At 42.6% G+C, this 21,791-nt stretch overlaps 1 protein-coding gene across 4 annotated transcripts in view; it reads left to right on the top strand.

Moving 5' to 3' along the window:
- The window catches only part of LOC133512399 (inactive dipeptidyl peptidase 10-like), a 150,952-nt gene that overhangs the window by 65,149 nt on the left and 64,012 nt on the right, over positions 1 to 21,791 (top strand). For 2 of the 4 annotated variants that reach the window (XM_061841980.1, XM_061841979.1), the window contains exons 4-6: positions 15,212 to 15,306; positions 15,401 to 15,475; positions 21,270 to 21,322. In XM_061841980.1, the coding sequence (XP_061697964.1) occupies positions 15,212 to 15,306; positions 15,401 to 15,475; positions 21,270 to 21,322 (223 nt within the window). The remainder of the gene's footprint in view (positions 1 to 15,211; positions 15,307 to 15,400; positions 15,476 to 21,269; positions 21,323 to 21,791) is intronic. The other 2 variants (XM_061841981.1, XM_061841982.1) reach the window with 1 other exon arrangement.

The following is a 21,791-nucleotide window of genomic DNA, read 5'->3' as shown; positions in this document are numbered from 1 at the left end:
CAACGACACATCTTCAGTACTCTGACTGAGGGAAAGAGGTTGTTCCCCTATATCTCAAAATACATGGCCGTGGTCATCCCCTCCTTAATACATTGCAGTCGTGCAGTCCCATGTGCAGAACGCCCCTTCCTCCCTCTCCCCCAGAGCATGATGGTACCACCCCCATGCGTCACAGTACGGATGGTGTTCTTGGGATGGAATTCATCATTCGTCTTCCAAACACAGTGAGTGGAATTATGATTATCTAACCACGAAACATTCTCCCATGACTCCTCTGTATCATCCAAATGGTCATTGCCAAACTTAAGACGGGCCTTGACATGTTCTGGTTTAAGCAGGGGAACCTTCCGTGCCATGCATGATTTCAAACCATGACGTCTTAGTGTATTACCAACAGTCACCTTGGAAACGGTTGTCCTAGCTCTTTTCAGATCATTGACAAAGTCCTGTCGTGTAGTCCTGGGCTGATTCCTTACCTTTCTAAGGATCATTGAGACCCCACGAGGTGATATCTTGCATGAGGTTTCATTCCGATTGAGAGTGACCGTCATGTTAAGCTTCTTCCATTTCCTAATGATTTCTCCAACAGTGGACCTTTTTTCGCCAAGCTGCTTGACAATTTCTCTGTAGCCCTTTCCAGCTGTGTGGAGTTGTACAATTTTGTCTCTGGTGTCTTTGGACAGCTCTTTGGTCTTGGGCATGTTACAAGTTTGAGTCTTACTGATTGTATGGGGTGGACCGGTGTCTTTATGCAGCTAATGACCTCACACAGGTGCATATGATTCAGGATAATACATGGAGTGGAGGTGGACATTTAAAGGCAGACGAACAGGTCTTTGAGGGTCAGAATTCGAGCTGATAGACAGGTGTTCAAATACTTATTTGCAGCTCTATCACACAAATAAATCATTAAAAAAAATAATACATCATGATTTCTGGATTTTTCTTTTTAGATTATCTCTCTCACATTGTACATGCACCTACGATGAAAATTTCAGACCCCTCCATGATTTGTAAGTGGGAGAACTTGCAGTAGAGCAGGGTGTTCAAATGCTTATTTTCATCACTGTATCCATGAAAAGCTTATGTATCACTATGAATCACTAAGTCATTCCCAACATTTGTTGTATAGCCAGGTTCACGATCCTTGACTTGCATGCTTCTTCTCCAGTCCTTGCCCTATCTTATATTGTCGCGACTCTCATCCAACATACATATTTAATGATTCTTTGTTGTGGATACAGAAAGATTTGTTTTTCTCATTCTGTTTACAGTTAGGGCTTTGTGTATGTCTTTTTTTTTCTTTATTTTCATTTCTCTCTCACCCCTCTGGAATTTCATTTCTGTTTGACCGATCTACAACGATCCTTAATAAAACTTCAATTAAAATATGAAGAAATCACAGAGGAAGCTCAAAGACTCCCCTGTAACACAGTAAAACTGTTCCTGCATTAAGGGATGCAGATGAAAATGATTCTGATTCACTATTCTGCTTGATCTAACAGCTGAACAGGACACAAAAAAAGTCAAATCAAACAAACAAAAAACATCACACATACTACATATGCATGAAAAAATAAATACTTTTCTTGAATAGAACACACTGATATTTTCCTCAAACCTTATTTACTCAAACAACTGAAGAACTAATGTTGAAGCTTTAATCCACGGGTGTCAAACTCAAGGCCCGTGAGCCAGATCCTGTCATGCTTCTGGCTTCCAGCCCGGGCTGGGCGTGCCCAGTCAATCAGTAGACACACACCTGCGCCTCATGAAGTATAATGACACCCAGTATATATAGGACCCTGGGGACGACTTGTCCTTGCGCAGATCGTTGCAACTCATGCCCCGTTCCTGTACTCCCGTAACTCTGATCGTGAACCCGTGTGTACCGACCTCCGCCTGTTCTCCAACCGACCCCATAAGCCTGACTCCTTTGACACTCCTGCCTTCTTTGATCGATCTCCCCTGTGCCTGCCCGCGAACTGGCTCTCTACGCCTGACATCCTGACTACCTCTTCTGCACCTGACTGTCTGCCTGATCCCTGACCTTGGAACAATAAACTTTTTTCCCGAATTACCTCTGCGTCTCCCAAGTCCTGCATTTGGGTCCTACTTCCATATCGATAGGTCGTGACAGATCCGGCCTTCCACCATAATTTTACGTGTCCCGCGAAGGCAAATCATATGTCAACTTCCATGATTCTTGTGAAAATCTGTACCAAAATTTCAAATTGTCATACAGTATATTGTAAATGATAACATTGAGATGTTATAAGTATTTTTATCACCCAACATGAACAATGGTTGTAAAAGCCATTACCCTTGATTCATGATGCCAAAATTAGTTCAGAAATTAGTGTGTAAATGATGAGGTGAATATTGAGTATTTCTCTGGTTTCACAGTCATAATGGCCCTCTGAGGGAAACTGTAACTACAATGTGACTCGTGACAAAAATAAGTTTGACAACCCTGCTTTAATTAGTTAGATTTCAGGATTTTAAAAACAAATACACGTTTTTCTCAAATGTGAGGAATTTTATATCACATTCTTTGAAGGGGAGAAATGCTCTTGTGGATCTCATTGTGTTGTCTTTCTGCATCTTTCTGTGGTAGTCAACCACAAACCCACATGCCAACCATGTTTGCGAGGTTGATGTTCTTAATTGTTACAGGGTTGGACCCAGCCTTATGCAGCACAATGTATGGGCTTCGTTGGTCTTTTGGTTTTCTTTCACCTTCCACCTTGCTCAGGTCTTGTGACCTACCTGTCACTTTTATGGGATCTTTAGTCCACACCTTCAAATTGCTTTAATCACCCTACTGGAGTTATTTTATTTTATTTCGGATTATGTTAATTGTAAGCGGCAGGGTGGCGCACCTGTAAAGCGTTAGGCTCACAGTTCTGAGGACATGAGTTCAATCCCGACCCTGCCTGTGTGGAGTTTGCATGTTCTCCCCGTGCCTGTGTGGGTTTTCTCCGGGCACTCGGGTTTCCTCCCACATCCCAAAAACATACAACATTAATTGGACACTCTAAATTGCCCCGAGGTATGATTCTGAGTGCGACTGTTCTCTGTCTCCATGTGCCTTGTGATTGCTTGGCAACCAGTTCAGGGTATACCCTGCCTCCTTTGTGATGACATCTGGGATATGCTCAAGCACTCCAGCAACCCTTGTGAGGATAAGCAGCCAAGAAAGTGGATGGATAAGCAGCTAAGAAAAGAGCTGTGTTTTCAGTACAGCTTGAGCCCTTTTTTGATGAATATTTACTGACTATATCAGCCAAAGTGCTGCTTGTTTCGCCTTGCTACTATACAGTTGTGTTTATCAAGTTCGACTTTACAAGTGAAAACAAAAGACTTGGCCAATCCACGTCTCATATTTAAGAAAAACTTGTAAGTCAAATCACTCGTCCCTCGAGGCACTACTGTAAACCACTTATAGTACTCATGTAAGATGTAAACTAAGGGACAGGAAACAATACTCTATTAATCTGTAAAAGAGCCTTGCATCCTTTACGTGTTACCGTACCTTGGCACGCTGGAACACCATGCAGGAGCCTGCCCAGGCATTGATCCTTAAGTAGGTCAGGCCAGACAAACTTGGCCCCATTAGCATGGTAACGGTTTTAACATTTCGATATGAGAAGTCGTGGGTGATGTAAAAATACCAGGCATTTCCAGCTCACAAATACCATTGCGCATGCTCACTCCATGGCGAAGTTACACAATGATCTGGTACTGACAATGTCAAAGGCCACATGATCTAGCTGCTGCACAGTGGGGGCTGTCCAATAGGCCTATAAATGTCGACGTAGCACAAAGCTGACTTAGCTGTTGTCCTAACCATAGCCTCGAGGTCTTGACGATGATAAAGTCAGTGGCTTATGGTTACAAAGCCTTTGACTGGCGAGCCCTTCAACAGATATCAGGAGTGTTGACCAGTGACGAAAGAAAAAGAAGCAAAGGTACTGTACTTTTTGTTGTCACTGAGCATCTTGCAAAAAAAAAACAAACATTGGTTGCAAGCCACCCCCCAATTCCCGAAGCTGTGTTCAGACACCGGTCATACTGCATAGTAAAAAAAAAAAAAAAAAAAAAAAAAACTGTTTTGAGGGCAACCAGAGTAGTTTGAGATGAGTGCATTAGCAGAGCAACTGTAGCCAAAGTGTGTTGAGTGTCATCAAAAGCCCTGTCATCATCAAAGACCAGTCCACCTCCTGTACAGGTTTCTTGTCAACTAATGTACATGAGGTGGGTTACATGTGGCAGGAAATGGCTCTCAAACTTCACTATTCCCATTAACCCCAGCAGGGACTTACAGTGTCTTCTTTTTCTTTCAGCTTGTCCTGTTAGGGGTCACCAGAGTGTGTCATCTTTTTCCATTTAAGCTTATCTCATGCATCTTCCTCCCTAACACCCACTGTCCTCCCTCACAACATCCATAAACCTTTTCTTTGGTCTTCCACTCACTCTTTTGCCTAGCAGCTCCATCCACAGCACCTTCGTACCAATAGACCCACTCTCCCACCTCTGAACATGTTTAAACCAGTCTGCTCTCTCGAACCTTGACTCCAAAATATCCAACTTTGGCTGTCCCTCTAATGAGCTCATTTCTAATCCTATCCAGCCTGTTCACACCAAGTGAGAAACTCAGCATCTTCATTTCTGCTACCTCCAGTTCTGCTTCCTGTTGTTCCTTCAGAGCCACTGTCTCTAATCTGTACATCATGGCCGGCCTCACCTCGGTTTTATAAACTTAGCGCTTCATTCTCGGGGATACTCTTTTGTCACATAGAACACCAAACACCTTCCACTTAGACTGTGTGAATGTGTAAAACAGATGATGGCCTCTCCCATGAAAGGAACAGTTACAAGCCCTTATGGAGTGAGATGGGGGCCAACTATGGTAATTGACAGTTTGCTAAACTCACAATTGGCCAGACTAACTATGAGGCTTTCTTCATTTAGCCACTCGAATAGATGCCAGAGGTAGGTAATTCTCCAAGGATGCACTAGCCACACAAATTAATTAATTAATTAATCAAGTAATTTAAATTAATGAAGAATGGCATGTGCCCATCAACTGCTGAAACATCTTCGGTAAACCCTTGAAACTGAACGCTGAATTTGAAATGGCATGAAAACTGCTGATGGCAGGTCGACCGTGGAGAAAGTGGTGGTGCCTGTCCATTGAACAGACAAGTTTTGTATGCATGGCACATGAAAGCCACTTGGAGTTGTAACACTGTTCGAGCTTCGGCAGTCTTTGCAGGGCACCAAGTGAAGCTGTTGGAGCTGCGCATGATGCAGAAAGTCTCTATGATACAATGATACAATGTAGTTCCTTCTGACCTTCTCTGTACTTTTCAATGAGCATCCTCAAGGAAAATAATGCATCTGTGGTACTCTTTCTAGGCATGAAACCATACTGTTGCTCGCAGATGCTGACTTCTGACCTGAGTCTACCCTCCAGTACTCTTTCCCATAACTTCATTGTGTGGCTCATCAATGTTATTCCTCTATCGTTGCCACAGCTCTGCAAGTACCGTTTGTTCTTAAAAATGGGAACTTGCAAACTTTTCCTTCATTTATCAGGCAACCTCTCACCTGCTAGTATTCTGTTGAATAAGTTGGTCAAAAACTTCACAGCCACCTCTCCAAATTGCTTCCATACGTCCACCGGTATGTCATCGGGACCAACAGCCCTTCCTTTTTCATCCTTGGTAATGGTTTTCTAGCTTCCCCCTTGCTAATCATTGCCGCTTCCTGGTTCTTCACACTTGCCTCTTCTTTCTCTCTCATTTTCTTCACTCATCAACTTTGCAAAGTATTCTTTCCATCTATTCAGCACACTACTGGCCACAGCCAACACATTTACATCTCTATCCTTAATCACCCTTACCTGCTGCACATCCTTCCCATCTCCATCCCTCTGTCTGGCCAACCTGTAGAGATCCTTTTCTCTTTCTTTCATGTCCAACCTGGTGTACATGTCGTCATATACCTCTTGTTTAGCCTTTGCCACCTATCCATTACCACTGCAAACAGGAAGGGGCTCAGAGCTGATCCCTGATGCAGTCCCACCTCCACCACCTTAAATTCCTCTGTCACACCTAAGGCACACCTCACCATTGTTCTGCTGCCATCATACATGTCCTGTACTATTTTAACATACTTCTCTGCCACACCAGACTTACGCATGCAGTACCATAGTTCCTCTCTTGGTACTCTGTCATAGGCTTTCTCTAGATCCACAAAGACACAATGTAGCTCCTTCTGACCTTCTCTGTACTTTTCCACGAGCATCCTCAAGGCAAATAATGCATCTGTGGTACTCTTTCGAGGCATGAAACCATACTGTTGCTCGCAGATACTTACTTCTGTCCTGAGTCTAGCCTCCACTACTCTTTCCCATAACTTCATTGTGTGGCTCATCAACTTTATTCCTCGGTAGTTCCCACAGCTCTGAACATCCCCTTTGTTCTTAAAAATGGGAACTAGAACACTTTTCCTCCATTCTTCAGGCATCTTTTCGCCCGCTAGTATTCTGTTGAATAAGTTGGTCAAAAACTCCACAGCCATCTCTCCAAATTGCTTCCATACCTCTACCGGTATGTCATCAGGACCAACTGCTTTTCCATTTTTCATCCTTTGTAGTGCCTTTCTGACTTCCCCCTTAGTAATCATTTCCACTTCCTGGTCCTTCGCTCTTGCCTCTTCAACTCTTCCTTCTCTCTCATTTTCTTTATTCATCAACTTCTCAAAGTATTCTTTCCATCTATTTAGCACACTACCGGCACCAGTCAACACATTTCCATCTCTGTCCTTAATCACCCTGACCTGCTGCACATCCTTCCCATCTCTATCCCTCTGTCTGGCCAACCTGTAGAGATCCTTTTCTCCTTCTTTCGTGTCCAACCTGGTGTACATGTCTTCATGTGCCTCTTGTTTAGCCTTTGCCACCTCTACCTTTGCCCTACGTCGCATCTCGATGTACTCCTTTCGCCTCTCCTCAGTCCTCTCAGTATCCCACTTCTTCTTCGCTAATCTCTTTCCTTGTATGACTCCCTGTATTTTGGGGTTCCACCACCAAGTCTCCTTCTCCCCTTTCCTACCAGATGACACACCAAGTACTCTCCTGCCTGTCTGATCACCTTGGCTGTAGTATTCCACTCTTCTGGGAGCTCCTCCTGTCCATCGAGAGCCTGTATCATCTTTTTCCGGAAGGCCGGACAACATTCTTCCTTTCTCAACTTCCACCAGCTGGTTCTCTGCTCTACCTTTGTCTTCTTAATTTTCCTACCCACCACCAGAGTCATCGTACACATCACCATTCTGTGATGTCGAGCTACACTCTCCCCTACCACTACTTTACGGTCAGTAACCTCCTTCAGATTACATCATCTGCACAGAATATAATCCACCTCCGTGCTTCTACCTCTGCTCTTGTTGGTCACTATATGTTCCTGCGTCATGTGGAAAAAAGTGTTCACTACTGGCATTTCCATCCTTTTGGACTGCCTTGTGTCCCTTGGTGGGGGACATGTCCTGTCCACAAGGTTGCTCTTGGGGTTATCCTTGGTCCCGGTCCCGTCCTCGAATGATTGGTTGGGGTCTTTACCCTATGTGTTGCATGGATAGCCATTACAGAACATTTCTGTCAGTCTTTTAGCATGCAAAATGTTATGAGTTTACTTGCAATTTACCATACGCACACATCCTTGGGAGTCTTTCTCTGGGTGTGGGATCACTCACTTAATGCAAGAAATATTTAATGTAAACACAAATTGGTTTTGTATCCACCTCACTTTTATTGTCATTATATAGACGTCTTTAATTCACTTTGTCATTACCACCACTTTTCAGTTGTGTAGCGGGATCCTTTTCTTGCATACTTCTCCTATCTCTGTCCTGTCCTATCTTGTCCCATCCTTCCTTCACAGGATGTAGCGCTACAGTCTCGTTCAACATCTAGGTTTAACTTCAAGTTCAAGTAACTTTATTTTCAGATGTGTTATACATGCGTGACATACAACATTCGTGAGATAGCATTCCTCTCAGACCTGCAGTGCTATAAAAGACTAAAGAATAAAAAGTAAATAAATAAAATACAAATAAACTGGTCCGTCTAAAATATGTACACTGTGCCTTATACTATCAACAATATAACCATTATGGGCAATCTACAGTATACATAGATCTGTGGTATTGACATTATCAGCAGGGATGTTCATGGTTGAGTGTTTCAGACAGTGTAATAAATTGTGTGTTCTGAAATATTTGCTGAACTCAACTCAACTCAACTTCCACTACCTGATTCTCTGCTCTACATTTGTCATCTTAATCTTCCTACCCGCTACCAGAGTCATCCTACACACCACCATCCATTGCTGTGGAACTATACTCTCCCTTACCACTACCTTACAATCAGTAACCTCCTTCAGATTACAACGTCTGCACAAAATATAATCCACCTGTGTAATTCTACCTCCGCTCTTGTAGGTCATCTATGTTCCTGTCTCTTCTAGAAATAAGTGTTCACCACTGCCAATTTCATCCTTTTTGCGAAGTCCACCACCATCTGACCCTCAAAGTTCCTTTGCTGGATGCCGTACTTACCCATCACTTCTACATCACCCCTGTTTCCTTCGCCAACATGTCCATTGAAATCTGCACCAATCACAACTCTCTCTGTCTGGGATGCTCAGAACAACTTTTTCTGGTTCCTTCCAGAATTTCTCTTTCAACTTGAGGTCACATCCCACGTGTGGGGCATAGCCGCTAATCACATTCTACATAATACCCTCAATTTCAATGATACTCTTCACCTCCAATACATACTTAGCCAGCCCTTCCTTTAGAATAACCCCTACTCCATTTCTCTCCCCATCTACTGCATGGTAAAATGATTTATATCTTGCTCCTAAACTAGCCTTACTCCCTTTCCACTTGCTCTCCTGGATGCACAATTTATCAACCTTTCTACCCATCTATTATGTCAACTAACTCCTGATTCACAGGACAACTTCGTCTGGTTCCTTCCAGAATTTCTCTTTCAATTCGCCATCACATCCTACCTATGGGGCATTTCCGCTAACCACATTATACAAAATCAATATCAGGTTTCATCATCATCACTTGATCTGATACTCTTTTCACCTCCAGGACATTCTTAGCCAGCTCTTCCTTTAAAATAACCCCTACTCCATTTCTCTTCCCATCTACTCCATGATAAAATAATTTGAACTCTGCACCAAAATTTCTATCCCTACTCCCTTTCCACTTGCTCTTTTGGATGCACAATATATAAACCTTTCTCCTAATCATCATGTCAACTAACTCCTGAGCTTTTCCTGTCATAGTCCCAACATTCAAAGTCCCTACACGCAGCTGTTGGGTCTGTTCAGTCTTCTTCTTCTGCCGACTAAGCCGGTTTCCTCCTCTCTTTTGCCTTCGGCCTACATTATCTGAATTTTTACCTACGCCTTGCAGATTAACAGTGCCGGGGGCAGGCGTAGTTAGCCCGGGCCACGACCGCTATGGTAGTCTGGGCCTATAAGCAAGTTTAAGACTGACGAAGAAGTGGGACGCAGTGAGGACTGAGGAGAGGTGAAAGGAATACATTGAGATCCGATGTGGGGCAAAGGTAGAGGTGGTGAAGGTTAAAGAAGAGGCATATGACGACACGCACACCAGGTTGGATACGAAAGAAGGAGAAAAGGTTCACTACAGGTTGGCCAGACAGAGGGATAGAGATGGGAAGGATGCACAGCAAGTAAAGATGATTAAGGATAGCGATGGGAATATATTGGCTGGTGCAAGTAGTGTACTAAGTAGGTGGAAACAGTACTTTGAGAAGCTAATGAATGAAGAAAATGGGAGAGAAGGTAGAGTAGAAGAGGCAAGCGTGAATGGCCAGGAAGTGGCAATGATTAGTAAGGGGGAAGTTAGAAAGACAGTTTGTCCTGCTGACATACCAGTGGAGGTATGGAAGCAATTTGGAGCGGTGGCTGTGAAATTTTTGACCAACTTATTCAATTGAATACTACCGGGAGAGAAGATGCCAGAAGAATGGAGGAAAAGTGTGCTAGTCTCAATTTTTAAGAACAAAGATGATGTTCAGAGCTGTGGAAACTAAAGAGGAATAAAGATGATGAGCCACAGAAGTTATGGGAAAGAGTACTGGAGGCGAGACTCAGGACAGAAGTAAGTATCTGTGAGCAACAGTATGGTTTCATGCCTGGAAAGAGTACCACAGATGCATCATTTGCCTTGAGGATACTCGTGGAAAAGTACAGAGAAGGTCAGAAGGAGCTACATTGTGTCATTGTAGACCTAGAGAAAGCCAATGAGTACCAAGAGAGGAACTGTGGTACTGCATGCACAAGTCTGGTGTGGCGGAGAAATATGTTAGAATAGTACAGGACATGAGCGCAGCAGAATAGCGGTGACATGTGCCGTAGGTGTGTCAGAAGAATTTAAGGTGGAGGTGGGACTGCATCAGGGATCTGCCTAAACCCCTTCCTGTTTGCGGTAGTAATGGATAGGCTGAGAGCTGAGGTTAGACTGGAATTCCCTTGGACTATGATATTTGCAGATGATATTGTGATCCGCAGCGAAAGCAGGGAGCAGGTGAAGGAACAATTAGAAAGATGGAGCCACGCACTGGAAAGGAGAGGAATGAAGATTAGCCAAAGTAAAACAGAATATATGTGCATGAATGAGAGGGGCGGAGGAGGAAGAGTGAAGCTCCAGAGAGAAGTCATAGCGAGGGTGGACGACGTCAAATACTTGGGGTCAGCAATATAGAGCGATGGTGAATGTGATAAGGAAGTGAAGAAATGGATCTAAGATGGGTGGAACAGATGGCAGAAGGTGTCTGGTGTTCTATGTGACAGAAGAGTCTCCGCGAGGATGAAGGGCAAAGTTTATAAAACAGTGGTGAGGCCGGCCATGATGTACAGATTAGAGACGGTGGCACTGAAGAAACAGGATGTAGAAGTGGAGGTACCAGAAATGAAGATGCTGAGGTTCTCACTTGGAGTGAACAGGTTGGATAGGATTAGACATAACCTCTTTAGAGGAACAGCCAAAGTTGGATGTTTTGGACACAAGATTAGAGAGAGCAGACTTCGATGGTTGGGACATGTTCAGAGGCGAGAGAGTGAGTACATTGGTAGAAGGGTGCTTTTTCCAGATGATATGGTTCTGTTGGCTTCACCAAGCCATAATCTCCAACTCTCACTGGAGCGGTTCACAGACAAGTGTGAACCAGCAGTGATGGGAATCGGCACCTCCAAATCTGAGAATATGGTCCTCTGTTGGATAAGGGTGGCGTCCCTTCTCCAGTTTGATGATGAGCTCTTGCCACTCGTGGCGGAATTGAAGTATCTTCGGGTCTTGTTCATAGTGAGGGGAAAATTGGAAATCGAGATCCACAGGCAGGTCTGCAGTGATGCAGACTTTGTATCGGATGAATGAGGTGGCTGGGGAGAAGGATGTTTGAGCATCCCAGCTAAAGCTACTGTCCCTGCGACCTGACTTTGGCTACGCAGGAAAAAAATGGACGGATGGATGTCTGAAGAAAACAACCATGCAATAACTGAGTTTACTTGATAAAGTAACAAAAACAGCACTCAGAAATGTATTAGTGGGCTGATCCTGTTATGATTAAATCAAATTTTACAGATCTCGAAACAGGTATTTTCTGTGGATAACAAATTTTAGTCTGCTGGAGACACTGTATACTCGATGCTGGAGGATCGGAAAAAATGCACACTGAATACAGAACTATTTCACATCTGGAATAATTGTAATGTTAGGGTATTCACATGAAATGTCCTGACCGACTCTCCATTTAAAGGGTTAAGCTACCCCTTTACCACAACTGACTCCAACGCCTTACCTGCAGGGGGACGGGAGCTTCTTAAGTTGGTGTCGAGATGAATTCGCCTAGGTGAACTAACTGCCTTTAGTTTTGCAGAGCCAATCCGGTCTGCCCCACACTTATCAGCCCTTATTGACTAACCTTACAGAGTAAAAGGGTGACAAAGTGATCGCTCTGCTTTTACAGCAGCTTCATCTCTTATGAATCGATTGCACTTGTCATTGGCCTAGTAAATTTAACAATCCTTGTTAGGATCGTACGGATTTGTTTTTTTATTAAACCGGAGTTTATCAATGAGTTACTGACTAAAATGGAATTAACGACTAGATGTTGTTAATGCCGTTGATGATCGATTGAAGTTGAATGGTAAAAGATGAGACAACTCATTATAAGAATGACAATGATAGATGAAAATGGAAATTTAAGTATTTAATAAAATGATAAAAATTGTTCAGATAGCATTCATTACTCAACAGTTACTCCCGCCAGACATGGGGTACCATTGCAATTTTAAGGCAAAATTTGATGTTAATTGAACCTAAATCAATAAAAAGAAAAATGATTAATAGGATGATACTAATGGTAATTAGGATGAAGTAAATGATAAAAGAAATAAAAAGCAATAAAAATGAAGGAAGATTAAATGCATTCAAAAGCATTAGAAAATCGGGAAGGTATACATTTTTGAGTGAGCCTTTAGGGGTGATCAAGTCCTTACGAAGCTCGAAGCCTAATTTAGTAATAAGGAATTTTAGGGTTAAGAATTAATTGTAAAGCCAACTTACCCTTCTTAGGTAATCACGTAATATCGATGGTGTTACCCTGCAATTACCTTATTATAGTAGTTTTTTTACTCGTGCCCAATCGAAAAAGAAGAAGTTAAAAATAAGCATCCTAAGTTGCTCGAAGACTTCTCTCCGTCAGCTAGTCCTACGAAAATTACTCCCTAGAGAAAGGCCTTTTTGTCTCCCCATCAGTGTAAAACGAACAAAGAGCCTCGAACTTTCGTATCCAAGGCTTTTATAGCTTTTGGGGAGAATATTCTGGAAGGTTTGGGCTTTGCTCACGCCCAGTGGGAAGTACCTTTTTTGTTATTCTGTCAAGTACCTTTCCCATCCCTGGGTTGTTTTGTCATGCCCCTCTTAGCTCACTCAAAATAGGGCTAGGCGCCCGCAAACTCAACTGTCACTTCCCTTAACATCAACAACCAAAAGGGGCATCCTGTAGATATAACCACTATCTTGCTGTTAATTTCACTCTAGTTCTTAAGCAATAGCAAAAAATGTATCAACATTCTTGTGAATACAATTCTCTGATGCATTCAACAGGCTTGTTCTCGTTGGTCGTACATCGTGTGTTGCCTTGTCTGAGAGAGACAGTCATACACAGGTTATATTCTTTACACAAAGCAGTTTCAAAGCATCATATTCTTCACTAATAGCTAGATGGAAAAATATCAATTAAAAAAAATAAGATCAATGCTTGCAAACATCCTGTGTGGTAACTCAAGGGTGTCACAGGCTTCCTGTTCAGCAACCCAGCGATGCTGCAAACATCCTGTTTGTCACTTGTAAGCAGCTTTTGAAAACCACAGGGTGTGAACAGCTGCTGAAACGCATCCTGTATGTCTTTATGTCAAAAACAAGATGTGAATACAAAGATATGAAAACAATTGGGTTTTTAAGGTTACTGACTTTGGTATATGTATGTATGCGGTGAGACGCTAAGTGGGAAGGCTATGTTTATTAGAGAGACCTTTGCCGTGCCGTGTGGGTGATCGATCAAGTATAATTTGGTTTGGCGACATCTGGTGTTCAATATGAGAGTTGGTTTGTGGGCTCAGCTTGACACATGAACCCTCGCCACACAAGCTAATTACTATCAATTTAATCCATTGCTGTATGTGGCATGGCAACCCATTTGACAATATGTAAAAGTAATACAACAATGGTTCACATGGTGGTAAACTGAATCAATTAAATGAATTATGTACTTCTTTGGACATACGGTATACAATTTGAAGGATTTCTGTTTTTTTTAAATATAATTGCAGTAAAGTTGGCAGTGATTCTTTATTCCTTGATTTGGGTGGTTACTGACTTGTCAAAAGGTCAGGTTTACCAATGAGATGTTCATTAAACAGAACAGAAAAGGAAGCAAAGACACCAGTTGAAGTTTGACAGCTTGCGAGGAGAGAGGAGAGGAACTGTCTCGTAAAACATACCACTGTACTCTGTGATTATCCTCTCCTCAGCACCTCTATTTATTTAGTTATTTACATGGATATTACAAAAAGCAGACGGGCGAGCAAAACATAGTTGGAAACAAAGTGTGTGTGTGTGTGTGTGTTGTGTGTGTGTGTGTGTTGTGTGTGTGTGTGTGTGTGTGGTGTGTGTGTGTGTGTGTGTGTGTAAAATTGCTGAGTACATGTATGGTCGTCATTTCTTTAACAGACAACAGGTGCTCCTGGTTCTAGCAGTTCTGACGATTAGATGTTTTTGTTCTTGTGCTATCTCCTCCTCGGCGGCTGACTTGTTATCTAGAGCAGATTAAACCATTTCTTTATTTAAATCAGATCACTAGTATTCCTACAGAAACCATACAACACAAGCATTGTGACTTGTTAGCATTTCTTCTCAGTGGAAAACTCTTATTCCATCAACTCAGAGCTTGTTGTGTTACGTTGAAGATTAAATGTTTAGGGAGAAGCCCTCTGTGCTGTCTGGCACTCAAAACTTTTTTAATTTATACACATTCACATCATGTGTCAGTCTCTAAAGTGCCTGAGTGTTTTGTTGTCATTGTCTGTGTTAAACCATCGCAAAGAACAATGATAGTGTGAAAAATGTTTTTGAAACATTTATAATGGTGAATGTGGCAGGGTGAAACAGCTGTAAACCATTGGCCTCACAGTCCTTAGGACCCAAGTTCAATCCCGGACACGCCTGTGTGGAGTTTGTATGTTCAGCCCGTGCCTGCCTGGGTTTTCTCCGGGCACTCCGGTTTCCTCCCAAATCCCCAAAACATGCAACATTAATTGGACACTCGAAATTGCCCCTAGGTGTGATTGTAAGTGCAATTGTTGTCTGTGTCTTTGTGACCTGCGATTGGCTGGCAAACAGTTCAGAGTGTACAGTGCCTACAGCACGATGACAGCTGGGATTGGCTCCCGTGACCTTTGTGAGGATAAGCGGCTTAGGAAATGGATGGATGTAATGGTTAATCTATTTTTACAATTGAGTCAGCATGCATATTTCAATTTTCTTTTCTCTGAAAATTGAATGGCTTTTTTTCTTTACTGTTTTTGTTTCTACACAGATTCTGAAGTTATTTACAGAAACAGTGATGGCCATGTCATCAAGTTCAACATCCTCTTTAACGAAACAGAGATTGTCCTATCAAACACAACATTTGTAAGTAGTCTATTTTATAGATTTTTTTTGTGACCCAACCATTATAGCTGAGTTCCATATTGACCTGACATCGGGTTTTCTCCCTTTCCTTTAGATAAATTTCAATGTGGCCAAATATTCTGTGTCCCCTGACTTGAAGTATGTGCTTTTTGCTTATGATGTCAAACAGGTAGGTTTCTTTAGACACCATCTCCATTGTTCATTCATTAAGTGATTATTCTGAGTTGTGAATCTCTGGTCACATTGAAGTTGTTGACACAATCACATGATGCTGTGCAGAGTCTAAATCAAAGTTGTGGATATGATACTCTTTATTTGGGTGATTGAAAATCATTTGAGAATGTATACATTTCTCAACAAGTAAATCATAATGAATAAAGTACAGGCATACCATGACTCTGAAGGTGTTTGGAAGACAGCTTTACACAAGTCAGAGCTTTAGTAGATAAAAATATCCATCCATCCATTTTCTGAGCCACTTATCCTCATGTGGGTCGCAGGAGTGCTGGAACCTATCCCAGCTGTTTTTAAGGCAGGAGGCAGGGTACACCCATAACTGGTTGCCAGCCAATTGCAGGGCACATAGAGACAGACAATGGACAGTCACAATCGCACTTAGGGGCGATTGAGAGTATTCAATTATTGCATGTTTTTGGGATGTGGGAGGAAACAATTGCAAAAGTTAACTCTCACCTACCAAGTCCACTCTGATACAGATACAATTGTAGGTTTCTGCTCGACAACGGTAGAAATACTTTTACGAAGTTAAAAGTCTACTCTCATTGAGGAGCTCCAGAACTGCAGTCTGGTCCCTGCTTTGTGCCCACAATGCACGCACCATGAAGAGTGAAGGAAGACGCAGAAGCACGCAAGCAAGCATGTGTGTGTGTGTATATGTATATATAGGGTGTCCCCAAAAAAATTATACACACTTTAAATAATCATAAACTTGATGTTTATTATAATTCTAATAATTTTAACATGTAAAGGAATTTACAAATATCATTATTTAAATTGTGTATACATTTTTTGGGACACCCTATATATATATATATATATATATATATATATATATATATATATATATACATACACTTATCCGGTCTGTGAGAAAGAAAAATGCCACTGTACAAAAAAGGTTGGGGAACACTTGTGTAGGGTATAGGTGGTGCCCAGCCCTTTGCAGGTCTCAGTCTACACCTTTGCCTGCTCCTCCAATGCTGCACCTCCCTCTTTCAGTTCCTGTGGTCTGAGGGATCTTGAGGCAGACGTCACCTGGTCTGCATGGTGCCTTTGGGGCTGTGTGGCTTGGATTTGCCATTTGAGAGTGGCTGCTTGGGGGTTGGATGGTTGGTCAAGTGAACAAGTGAAGAACATGTGAGCTGCAGTTCCAACTCTACCTGGACTGGCTGCACCTTTTTGTTTCTATAGGAAAAGGTCAGGTAATGACTTGAGTGACTTTAGTGTGGCGCAGTTATCTTGAAACACACTAAGTCAAATCATAACCCTAACCAACTTAATTGCTTTTATTTTGTATAAATGTGATTCATATTTGCAATGGTCATCTGATTTCATCTTCATATTGTATTCTGTTTGATGTAGTCAATTGTTTTGACGTGGTACATGTTCTGCCTGGAAATCCAAAATGATTCATCAGAATCAGAATAAAATTCAGAATCAGCTTTAATGGCTAAGTGCACAAAAACACACAAGAAATTTTTCTCCAGCAGTCAGTGCTGCCCTGGTACGACGTTCAGACCAAAGAACAAGGAACAACATAGCAACAAGAACAAAGAACAAGGGACATTTCTGTTTATAGGAACTATTCCTTATAAGACGTACAAGATATCTACATAATTTGTGGCCTGTGGTTCATGCGGTGATGTGGCTAGTATGTGTATTTTTTCTAAAGGCCACGAGGGGGCACTCAAGCGGAAACGGTAAGAGTAAGACCGAATATATGTGCAGAGGAAGTGACTTTCACCGATCCGGCCTGTTAGCGCTGCTCCAGTGTGTTACTGCCGTGTTTCAGTGATTTTTACCGGTATGATTTTTTTAACCGGCCCTGTTAGCGCATATTACCGTAAGCCACAAGTACTCTGCTATAAATGTCCTCCCGGGATGCATGCGGGGCTTCTCCAGGTCTACGCACCTTTTTCCTAAACTCCACAGCAACTGCAGCTGCATGTCTGAAGATAGGCCGAATGCAGTTTCCAGCTCGTCCACTAAACGGTCGTAGTCCCATTTAGTTGAACGAGGATTGCGGTGGACGATGGCTCTCGTAGCTCCAACTAAACAGAACTTCAGTTGTGTCGTCATGGTCTTTCCAGACCAATGATTGGCCTCTGCACAACATTCGAACCTGTGCAGGAATTTCCTCCATGGTGTGGTGGCGTCATATTGGCCTGGTCCCAACATGGGGATCCTTTCTCTCGGCTCATCTTCCACTTCAGTGTCAGAGAGGGGTTGGCGAGGCGAACAGTGCATTGTCGGTAGCAAAGAAGAGTTTGCTAGGTGTCCTCAACTGCCTCTGGACTACACTCCTCTGCCTTAAAAAAAATCCTGGTTTGCTAAGCACAAAACGTCCCATATAAGTCAGAGGAGAATGGGTTCGAATTTGTGATTTGCATTAGTTGGGTAGGGGCTGAGCAACTGTGTGTAGTGCTTCCTGCTTCGTGACACTGGCTTTGATATAGGCCATCAGCAAAATGGTTAGAGCGGGAAAACTGCGGCCTAGTGACCATTTCCTACCCATCGGTAAATGTGTATGCACAAGTTGCGTCACACACAAACGGGTTACAATGTTCACATTTCTTCACCGTCCCATATTGTTTAGCTCCGCTCCTACATCTGGCAATCCCAGGAGCGTCGCTCATCACTACACAGTGGTGCATTGGTTCTCAAACACAATCCGTTCCAGAAGAATTGTTGAAAACCAAAATGTTCGGAAATCAAAGCACGTTTTAACAATGAATGGAAAATGAAATAATGCATTCCAAGCCTAAAAAATTGCTTTTTTAAGCGTTTTTTTTTTTTTTAGCTTTTCCTGATAATAAACTGCAGAGTAGAAATACAAGTATATTTTAAATACTTTATATATATATATATAATTTTTTTGTTTTTGTTTAAAATGTATGCTTTAGCCTAGTAGAGGATGCGAGGCTGGGAGTGCATTGCTATATCTGTAGCGACTTGCCCCACAGCCTTGTAAACCTTTTTTTTTTTTATTAACAAAAGTCCAGAATAACTTTAAACAAGCAATTATGAGGGGGAAAAAACAAATTGTTTTTTATTTGCACAGAAAGTATGTAACAGTTTCAAATGTCTTCGGTGGGGTGACTTGCCCACTTTTCACAAATCTACACCAAACTTTGCAGTGCTCTGCAACATTCAGCTTTATTCGGGTGATGAAGTTCGACAAAATTATGGATGTCGTTGCATTTATTGCAGATAGCTTTAATATCAGCACTTGAGACATCCTTCCTGCCTTCAGCCTCATCAGACATCTCCTTCCTTCCTCGCCAACACTGTCTCCAGCTAACCGCTGCTCGTTCCCAAAAATAAGAAGCAACTTTTCAACTTCCTCCAAGATCTGTGGCCTCTGCTTGGTCAACATGGTTTCTCCTTTAGCAACATCACTTGCTTTGAGGGCATACTTGTTTTCAGAATGGTGCTGATCGTCGTTTTCACCATGCCATACTTCTTCGATAACTCAGAAACACGGACATCAGATTCGTGCTTGGCTATCAAATCCTTCTTGAAGTTGACAGTTTTTACGTACCACTTTCCTTTTTTTCATCACCAGTAGTTCCACTTGTCTTCTTTGGAGCCATGATCGGGGGTTAGTGTTCCTCAATTTGAAGAAAAAAAGTCACTAAAGTACTGTGAAATGCCCGCGAGCAGAGGAATGTGTGAGTCAACTGGTTGCGCCACCCGCACTGCGCCATGCACGTTGCGCGGTGGCGCTTTACTTCTTTTCCGTTTTTTTTCGGGGACGCGATCGAAAACACAACAACAAATCGTCGTGGGTCAGCTGGTCGGGGTGTTTGAATACCTATTTTTGTTCGAAACTCAAAGCAAAAAAAATCTGGAAATTTTCATCCGAAAACCGAATTGTACGAAAACAAAGTTGTTCGAAAACCGAGGTACCACTGTACTAGAGTCTGACATATTGCGGGATTGCGAGCAGCAGCCACCACTTGTTAGCTTAACTCCAGTGAATCAACCAAGTACTTTACTGATTCTGGTGAAAAGTGACGATGCTTACCACTCCTTAGACAATGTGAGAAGGTCCCTTCATGGTCGCCAGTGTTAACCGTTCCTCCTCCGGTTGCCTAACCGTGGTTGGGAGACACAGGGAAGATGTCTTCTGTCGGGCCGAGGTTGTCCTCCTCTTGGTTCACTTCCTTTTTGCGTCGCAACTCCAAACCTCGATGGTGGGAGTAGTAATCACAGAGCGTCAACTTGGTGTTATACTTGCTTTATTTTCTTTTGCACACAAGACTTCCCAGTCACCATAAACCAACGTTCTTTTTTCCTCTCACACTCACTCCTGACCAAAAATGCATGCGCAATCCATCTCACCCACACAACACACACGCCCCCCTACACAAAACCCGTAACAGTATGTTAACTCCCTCTATGTAAAAAAAGGGGAACTATGAGACCGGGGCATTTCCCAATATGCGTCTATGTACCCAGAGTTCTTTTCACCACCGGGGAGTGCTCAGACCATTACACCGGCCACCAGGAACTCAACTTCAAGCCCCACCTCCAGGCCTGGCTCCAGATGGTGGCCCCACTGACCCCCGTCTCACCAAGGGAAAAATACATTGTTTTTAATCATCGTCGGGGTTTATGGAGTTCAATTCCCGGCCCCGACTGTGTGGATTTTTCATGTTCTCCCCGTGCCTGTGTGGGTTTTCCCCGGGCACTCCGGTTTCCTCCCACATCTTGAAAAACATGCATCAATTGGAGACTCTAAATTGCCCTTAGGTGTGATTGTGACTGTGAATGGTTGTTTGTTTCTGTGTGTGCTGCAATTGGCTGGCAACCAGTTCTGGGTGTACCCCATCTCCTGCATGAAGATGGGCTCCAGCACCCACACAACCCTTGTGAGGATAAGTGGCTCAGAAAATGAATGAAACAACATATGTACAGTGAAGAAAATATGTATTTGAAAACCCTGCTCTTTTGCAAGTAATCCCACTTAGAAATCATGGAGGGGTCTGAAATTTTCATCGAAGGTGCATGTCCACTTTGAGAGAGATAATCTAAAAAGAAAAATCCAGAAATCACAATGTATGATTTTTTTTTTTTTTAACTATTCATTTGTGTGATACAGATGCAAATAAGTATTTGAACACCTGAGAAAACCAATGTTAATATTTGGTACAGTATCCTTTATTTGCAATTACAGAGGTCAAACGTTTCCCGTAGTTGTTCACTAGGTTGGCACACACTGCAGGAGGGATTTTGGCCCACACTTCCACACAGATCTTCTCTAGATCAGACTGGCTAGGCCACGCCAGTACCTTGATATGCTTCTTACGGAGCGACTCCTTGGTTTTCCTGGCTGTGTGATTCGGGTCATTGTCATGTTAATGCTCTGAGTAAGGGAAAGAGGTTGTTCCCCAAAATCATCCTCTCCTTAATACAGTGCAGGCTTTCTGTCCCATGTACAGAAAAACACCCCCAAAGCATGATGCTACCACCCACGGCTTTTTCAAAGCCAAAGCATGCAGCAATGGCTTTTCTCAAGATGCCATCGTATCACAGGTGTCACCCGTGCAAATTGCATTGTCTCCCAATTCTATCGCTGTGAGCGGTGAGCAGTCTGTTTGATGTCTTTTTGGTTTTCATTTTTCTCGTGATGTCATTATCTGTGGCACTGTTGTTTTTTGCACTAATGTGTTAGACAGTCCTCTTTAAATTATTTTCCCTTTTTGTTGATGTTATTCTAGGTTTACCGACATTCCTACATGGCTTCCTACAGCATCTACAATATTCACACAAGGTAATTTTTATTGTCCTCATCGCATCACAATCGATCACATTAAGGAATCCTATTTACACATTTGTTTAACACCAATTACGGTCTGTAATGTGGAAAAATAGATTTTACTCCATTAATTATGTGTGGTGTTTGAATTTTCTCTCGGTTGTCTAGTTTACGCCCACAGTCATTTGCATTATTTTACAGTAAAGTGAATTGAAAACGCTTAGGGACCTGTTTCCGTGACAGGCTTAAACCCAACACAGCAGGGTGAGCAACTGGGCACTAAAGGCGGGTTGGACCATTGTTGGTAATTTTGTGGACTAGTGCAGCAAGGCATGTTCAATAACTGACGGGCTGCACACAATGGGTGTGTTCCCACTTGACTTCATTCACCACCAATCAAAGCAGCTCCTCTTATTCCCTTTAAATGTGGCACAAAGACTGTTTCGCCAAAGACATCTCTGCAGCAGAGGACAATCCTGTGATA

The sequence above is a fragment of the Syngnathoides biaculeatus genome, chromosome 14 (genome assembly GCF_019802595.1).
Source record: "Syngnathoides biaculeatus isolate LvHL_M chromosome 14, ASM1980259v1, whole genome shotgun sequence".
In the NCBI taxonomy this organism is placed as follows: Eukaryota; Metazoa; Chordata; class Actinopteri; order Syngnathiformes; family Syngnathidae; genus Syngnathoides; species Syngnathoides biaculeatus.
Note: the sequence above shows the minus strand (reverse complement) of the source record. Positions and strands in the feature narration are given on the sequence as shown.